At 27.9% G+C, this 7,057-nt stretch overlaps 1 protein-coding gene across 3 annotated transcripts; it reads right to left on the bottom strand.

Annotated features, from left to right (window-relative positions):
• Positions 1-748: 748 nt before the first annotated feature.
• On the bottom strand, positions 749-6,709 carry LOC111023209 (NADPH-dependent pterin aldehyde reductase). 3 transcript variants are annotated; one of them, XM_088117884.1, is made up of 6 exons: positions 6,250-6,709; positions 6,103-6,172; positions 5,825-6,018; positions 4,289-4,461; positions 2,843-2,987; positions 749-1,127 (listed from the first exon to the last, which is right to left on the bottom strand). In XM_088117884.1, the coding sequence occupies exons 1-5, from the start codon at positions 6,493-6,495 to the stop codon at positions 2,846-2,848; spliced, it is 825 nt and encodes a 274-aa protein (XP_087974010.1). In that variant the 5' UTR covers positions 6,496-6,709; the 3' UTR covers positions 749-1,127; positions 2,843-2,845. The 3 variants fall into 3 exon arrangements, with proteins under 3 accessions (XP_087974010.1, XP_087974009.1, XP_022156278.1); XM_088117883.1 differs by lacking the exon at positions 749-1,127 and adding an exon at positions 1,940-2,308 and having other exon boundaries at positions 2,821-2,987; XM_022300586.2 differs by lacking the exon at positions 749-1,127 and adding an exon at positions 1,940-2,308.
• Positions 6,710-7,057: the final 348 nt, after the last annotated feature.

Here is a 7,057-nt window from a genome sequence, read left to right as displayed (position 1 = left end):
AATGATTTATTAATGAACTTAGATTATCAAAATTTAATACATAATTTTGCATCTCAAAAAGTAAGAAAAATAAATTTCAAATGATATTTTCTATATTAAAGCCTCTGTATCAAAGTTTTGCCTAAGAATCCATATCATCTCGAGCTACCCCTGATGCATATAAGTACGATGCATGTGTTTGAGAGCATGAAATATTCCTGATGATGGGAATTATTACTTACTAAGTATTATTTTTATACTCACTCTTTGTAGTTTTAATTTTTTTTATTTTTTTTTACAAATAGTTATGCATATATGACGAGAACAACGTCGAGGATGACCTTGGCATTGATTATATGTTAGATGGAGGTATGCATGCATATAAGCACGTGTGTTTGAGCATGAAAAGTTCCTTATGATGGGACTACTTACTGAGTATTTTTATACTCATTCTATGTAGTTTCAATATTTTTTTTACAAATAGTTATGTAGTGACGAGAACAACGTTGATGATGACCTTGGCATTGATGAGGAGGAGATATGAAACACAGTTGGATTTTATAATTAGTAAGAAACATGTGTGGTGCACGTGAAATTTCATAGTTTTTATTTCAATGTTTATAAATATAAAATTTAATTAAATAGTTTAAATTTATAATATAATTTGGTTTTTTTGTCTATAAATGTTTACCTTACCAAGTTTTTTTTTATTTTCAATGTTTATCTCATAAAACAACGTCTCAATAATTCTCATCACCCACTGATGCGGTTAGTGTGAAAAGTATTATTCTTCAATTACTTAAATTTTTTTTCTAAAATAACATATATTCATGGATTTTTCATCTTTTTTTTCCCTAAACATAAGAATACATAAAAGTAAATACAACTTTCTTTCAATTTCTTATTTGAGTCATTGAAAAATAAAATGACAAAAAAAAATAGTGAGAGATAAAGATGCGTTCAGGATAGCCGTTCTTTGCCATGTACGAGTTCCGGTCCAATTCCTTGTCATAGCTCGCGGGGAATGCCAACCGCAGCCATGTTCCGATGGATTGCTCTGGCTATTTTCATCACACGATGATCACCTTTCCAAGGAGGAGGTCATTGAGAGAGTCCTCACGATTATCAAGTATCATCCCAAAGTGGATCTGTCCAAGGTAATTCGATCTTATCACTCATTTTCACTTTCTTTTTCCAGTTGATTGAGTCGTTTGGAAAAAAATAACTAAAAAAGTTGAATATTCAATCAAACAATCTAACTAAATATAAGAAAACACAAGAGATTGACTAAAGGAGAAAATTTACATACCGAAAGAGAAAAGAAACTCAAGTTTTTATGAAGAAAAAGTTAGGAGAAAGAGTAAGAAAAAACTCTTTATATAGTTGTAGAAAATAAAAAAGTTACGAAACTTTTGAAATTCTTTATTAATTATAATTCAAAATAAGTTATAAATTTTTAAAGAGACAAAACTCTCCCTATTCTAACACTTTATATTCTAACCTTTAAGAGAGTTTATTAGAAAAAGAAAATTAATTTGAGAAATGTAAAATTTGTAATGGACATTAAATTTTTTAAAAGAAATGAAAAAAAGAAAAAGGAAAGTGGCGTGGGAGGGAGAGAAAGGAGATGTGAGAGAGAAAAAAATTATATTTGAAGTACAAAATTGTCCTCAAAATATCTATGGGAACGTTGAAATTAAAAGCGCAAAATAGAGAGAAAATGTTTCTTCATATAGCCTTTTTTATATATACTATAGATTTATACTTTTAATTATGAATATACCATATTTTTACTTTGTTTTATTTAAGGATGATAATTTATGATTTCTGCTGCTAGAGATTTATAAGTTAAGTTTTATTAAGTTATCGTTTCCATTTTTAAATAAAAGAACAAGTTTTTATCTTATTTTATTTTAATGAAATTATGTTTCATGAGTAATTTTTTTTTTTTTGAAAAAGATTTATTGAGTAATTATCTTAATTGATATTATTAAATACATATATAAAATTGGGGTCATTACAACTATCACTATGATTGTTATTTCCCACACTAATGCACTTTTTGCTTCAAAATGAAGAGGCACGCGTAAGTTCAACTTTCTTGCATGCTTCCTCTTCTTCATGTGTTAGCTGGTGATGCACCATTCTTCTTGGTAACATAAGAGGCAGTTCTCTCTCATCCCTTTGTTTGCTTAGTTGCACAATACACGTAAACTTTGCTTGCTCATATGGTGTGGACCACAACTAACTCTCTTCTAATAAGATTGTGTCACACAGTGTTTAGATGCTGGTTTAACTTTTGGAGATATGAATTTGGTGCCTGGACACCCTGAAATACGTATATAAGTTTGAGGCACTTAAGTACATATCCATACCCATAAATACAAGTTTATATTTCTAAGTCAAACTGTGACAAAAAATGTGGGGAGGAAATGTGGTGAATCGCTTCGAGGGTATTGTAGAGTGTTTTGAGAGTTTTTTTTTTTTTCAGCGTAAAAAATAAAGAGCAACACTTTGTGGGTTCGTGTAAATCTTTATTGATATTCTTACAACCTCCAACGTTTGCAAAAGACTCGATGTAGTCCCACGTTCGAGTAGGCTAATACAAAAATCAATCTAATCTCTACCATTTTCTTATGTTTTCTTTTGTTGCTTGTATTAATAATTTATGGCATGTGGGAGTAAATTTAGGCCAATTGAAACCACAAAAATTCACAAATGTTAATTAGATTATCTAATAGAAAGGAAAAGTATTCCATTAAAAAAAATAAAATAATATATATATATATATATATAAAAGTGTAAGAATGGATGGCAATAATTAAGAACATTTCTTAATACCTCATCGAATAAAAAATATTACCATTCATTCGATTGACGCATTTGAGTTTTTTTCCCCAAAACATATGAAGTCATCATTAGGTAATTCACCAGGATCATCCACGTGGAGAGATGCACCATTATCAACACTTGTAAGGTTCAAAATCATGGGAGCTGCCTTCAAAGCCCTAACACAATTAATAAAATAAATAGTGCGAATATTTAATAATCTATTGTGCATTTACGCATAAAACACTGTTTCATGAATCAAAGTTATTGTTAATTATTTCTGTTTTTTATGATGAACAAAAAAATTAAAGTTTATATCAATCATAAAACCATTAAACAATAAAAAAAATACTTATATAAATATAAATTCTTAACATACTATTCCTTTTTAACATTTAAAAGAAAAAATAAATGTAATCTTGAAAAAGAAAAAATAGAGAGAGAAATAAATTGAAATAAACTAAAAAAAGGATACACATTTCGTTAACCAATGGCGTCTTTGGTGGTAGCATTCTCATTCCTTACCTCATGTTTTCTTTTTCTTTTTTAATTTTTTGTTTTCATCTTTCTTGCTTTCTTGTTTTCTATTTTAAAAAGAAAAAAATAAAACAAAAACGTATTTGATAATTATTTTTTTTATATTTTATTCTCTCTTTTATTGAAAAATAAAAAAAGAAGAGATGTATTTATAATAAAGATGGTTTGTTTAGTACTAACATATCGGATAAATGATCAAACTCACAATCTCTTGGTTGGTTGGAGCTATATATCAATTAGGACTAAACTATGCTCGCTTTGGCGATGAAAAAGATAATAGTAGCATGTATCTTTTTAATATTAGCGAAAATAATATTAAAAAGATAATTTTATATTCATTTTATTAAAAAAAAGACACATAAAACCAAAAATAGTTATCAAACAATTCTTTGATTATATTTTTTGTTTTTTGTTTTTTGAAAATATAAAACAAAAAGAGATTATTAAACCTATTTGGTTTTCTATTTTTTAAAAACCAAAAAAAAAACATTTATCAAACATACGTGGTTTTTAATTTTCAAAAACTAAAAATAAAAACAAAAAAATAGAAATAGTTATCAAACAGGCTCTAAGTTTGACCTGAAAAATAAATTTGCAAAAGCAAAATATTCAAAACTATCATGCTATGTTTAATATTTTATAAGTAAGAAAAGGATCACATAATAACTTTATTTATGTTTTTTAAAAATTTTAATGTAAGTAACCAAAATTTTATTATTTCCAAAATTTTAGACAATTTTGGAATGAAGAATGAGAACTTGATAATTGTGTATCTCTAGCGGCCATAAAAGATGAGAAACTAGAACCTTAGGCTGTTGGATACCATTATGATTTTTGATTTCTTAACTTAGAAGTTGAGACTCAACTTATAATTTAACCTTAAACATATTTTTTTATTTTTTTATTTTAATTAACAATCCTTGGTAGCTAGTAAATAAATTACCATTCTTGTGGAGATTGGTATTGAGAAGCTATACTGCCAAGATAGGAAACACTCCTCTCAGTATTTATAATGCCGGGATCTAATGCCACAATTGTCATTCCATTTGGCAGCTCTTTTGCAACTGATTTGCTTAAACCTTCTATTGCCCATTTTGAGCTACAATATGCTGAAGCCTGTGCAATAACCATTCAAATAATACCACAAAAATCATTTTAATTGGCTAAAAAAAGACTAAATACATGGTTCTACTCCTTATTTTTTTGAAAATTTTTATTTAGTTCATATGTTTAATAAGTTTTAATTTAGTCCCCTTGTATTTTAATATTTCTTTAAAAAGTTATAATTTGGTTCATGATAAACTTAATTATAATAATATAATACTTAGTGAATTTACTAAAATTTTGAGGAGAAAAAAGTTGTTTAAGAGAGGAAAGTTTCAAATTTGTTCTCCAAATTTCTTAAAAAATGGTAGAAAATTTAGAGTTTTCTTCCCTTAATAACATTTTTTCTTTTGTCAATTCGAGCATAGCTATATGAATAGGGCACTAAGGTCATGATTTATTCACACATGAAATTATAGAACTAAGAAATATATTTCCTCTTCCAATTTCCACCGATACACTACTTAATACGTCATATAAATTTATCTTATGTCAATGGTGGAGATTAAATTGAAAAAATTCTCAAACATTAAAGACTAAGAGTGTATTTGGATTAACTCCATAGATAGTTTTGGAAGATAGAAAGTTTTTTTTTGCGTTTACAAAATTAGAGTGTTTTTGTAACTAATAAAATCATTTTTTTAATAATTAAATTGGTTTGACATTTTATAGAAAGTATTTTAATTTTTTTTTTTGTCAAAATTTTTAATTCAAAGTTAGGTAAAACTTATTTTTTGATTTTTTTTAGTACAACAATTGTGGAGATTGGATCGGAGTTGGACCTTGAAGGAAGGAATCAGGTATCATAACCATTAATCTGAACTCATGTTATAAAGGAAAGTGACTCAAAAAATGGGGATTTAATTTTTTTGATCATCTATGAGAAAAGGCCAAATTTCATTTTGTCATTTTGTCACAAATTTTTCAAGTGTCAACACAAATCTTAAAATTCTTAAATTTTTTAGAATCTCAATGAAAATATTGATATTGATATTGATAAATATTCTAAAATATCAGAAAAAATATAAATTATAATAAAAAGTACTTACATTAATAGGAAATTATATTTTTCAAATTATAAAGCATATATAACAGTACTAATTTTAATACAGTCAATTTTTTTCCTTTTTCCTTTTTCTTTTTTCATACTTCAATACTTTTATTTTTATGTTTTACATTGCGTCAGACATCTCTATGATATTTTGAGGAAATAAATGTATTTTCAGGTCAATGTGAACCTTGCAACTAATACAAATTTTAATAAACTGTAATATTTCTTTTGTTGGCTTTTAACCTTTCAATTTATGAAAAAAAGTTTGTGAATTTTGTTTCCTATGAAAGTTTTACACTGCTTGCAATCGCAATATATACGTACCTGAACACCTCCCATTTTTCCAAAGAGAGAAGATATATTAACAATAATTCCTTGGCTCTTAGGAATCAACAGAGGAATGAAGTGACGCAAAATATTTACTGTCCCTTTTATATTTATGTCAATGACATCATGAAACATTTCTGCAGCAATCTCCCACATCTTCATTTTCTCACTCATGATAGCCGCATTATTTACTGTCAAAAGCCCAATTTTCATAATTACTATGATGAAATTGGAAAAACAAATTATAAAAGGGAAAAAGCTATAAATGAATATACCAATGATATCGGGAGCACCAATTTTATCCTTAACAGTCCGTGCCATCTCTCGAACTTTGTCGTTTGACCTCTACAAAATAAACTTTTTAAAAACACATGCACACACACGCACTATTGAGAAATAGGAAATGAGAGGTAATTACAAACCACGTCAAGGTTAAAGAGCAAATGGTTGCGTAGGGAAGCATCAGAGAGCTCTAGTTGAAGCGAATCCAATTTATTTTGACTGCGGGCGCATCCGATTATTGTGTGGCCACGCTTTGCTAATTCTAAAGCCAAAGCTCGTCCTATCCCTTGGCTCACCCCAGTAATTAAAATTGTTTTGCTTGAATCTCCTTCTTCTCCCGATCTGTTCCTTTGAGTCATCTGATCATTTGAATGGGTCTTTGCCATCAAACTGTCCTCAAGAAATTTAGGAATTCAGTCTAACAAAATCCAACGTAGATTTGGTTCACAACTTCAAATCACATGTAATTCTCATTGAAAAATGAAGTCATACATGTGATGTTTGAAGTAGGAAGGGAAAGCAGAAGGCTAGGATTGTATAATAGTGAAGAGAAATGTTTGAAGAGAAACTCTTTCCATGGAGTGGTTTCATTGAGTTGAGGATGATGAGCACCTCTATTTATACATATTAATATTTGAGGTTGTGGATAATTATGATATTTCTCAAGAGTTCTAGACAATTCTAAAATAATACAAACTTATATATTCTACAGAGACGTAAACTGAAAGTTATTTTTGAAATTTATATTTGAAATTTTGGTTGGAAAATTATAATGTTTTTTTAAGTACACCATCAAGGGGTAGGATTCGAATTCACGACCTTTTGATCAGATATATATATCTTAACTAGTTAATCGATCTATGCTAAAGTTGGATATAAACAAAATATAAATGATCTCTTTATAAACTTAGGTTTTATCATTACAGAAATCAAACTACATTTAGGATG

Source organism: Momordica charantia, assembly GCF_013281855.1.
Source record: "Momordica charantia cultivar OHB3-1 chromosome 9 unlocalized genomic scaffold, Mcharantia_2.0 BLBB01000009.1, whole genome shotgun sequence".
NCBI lineage: Eukaryota > Viridiplantae > Streptophyta > Magnoliopsida > Cucurbitales > Cucurbitaceae > Momordica > Momordica charantia.
The sequence above is the reverse complement of the archived record's forward strand: the minus strand, read 5'-3'. Positions and strand labels throughout refer to the sequence as shown.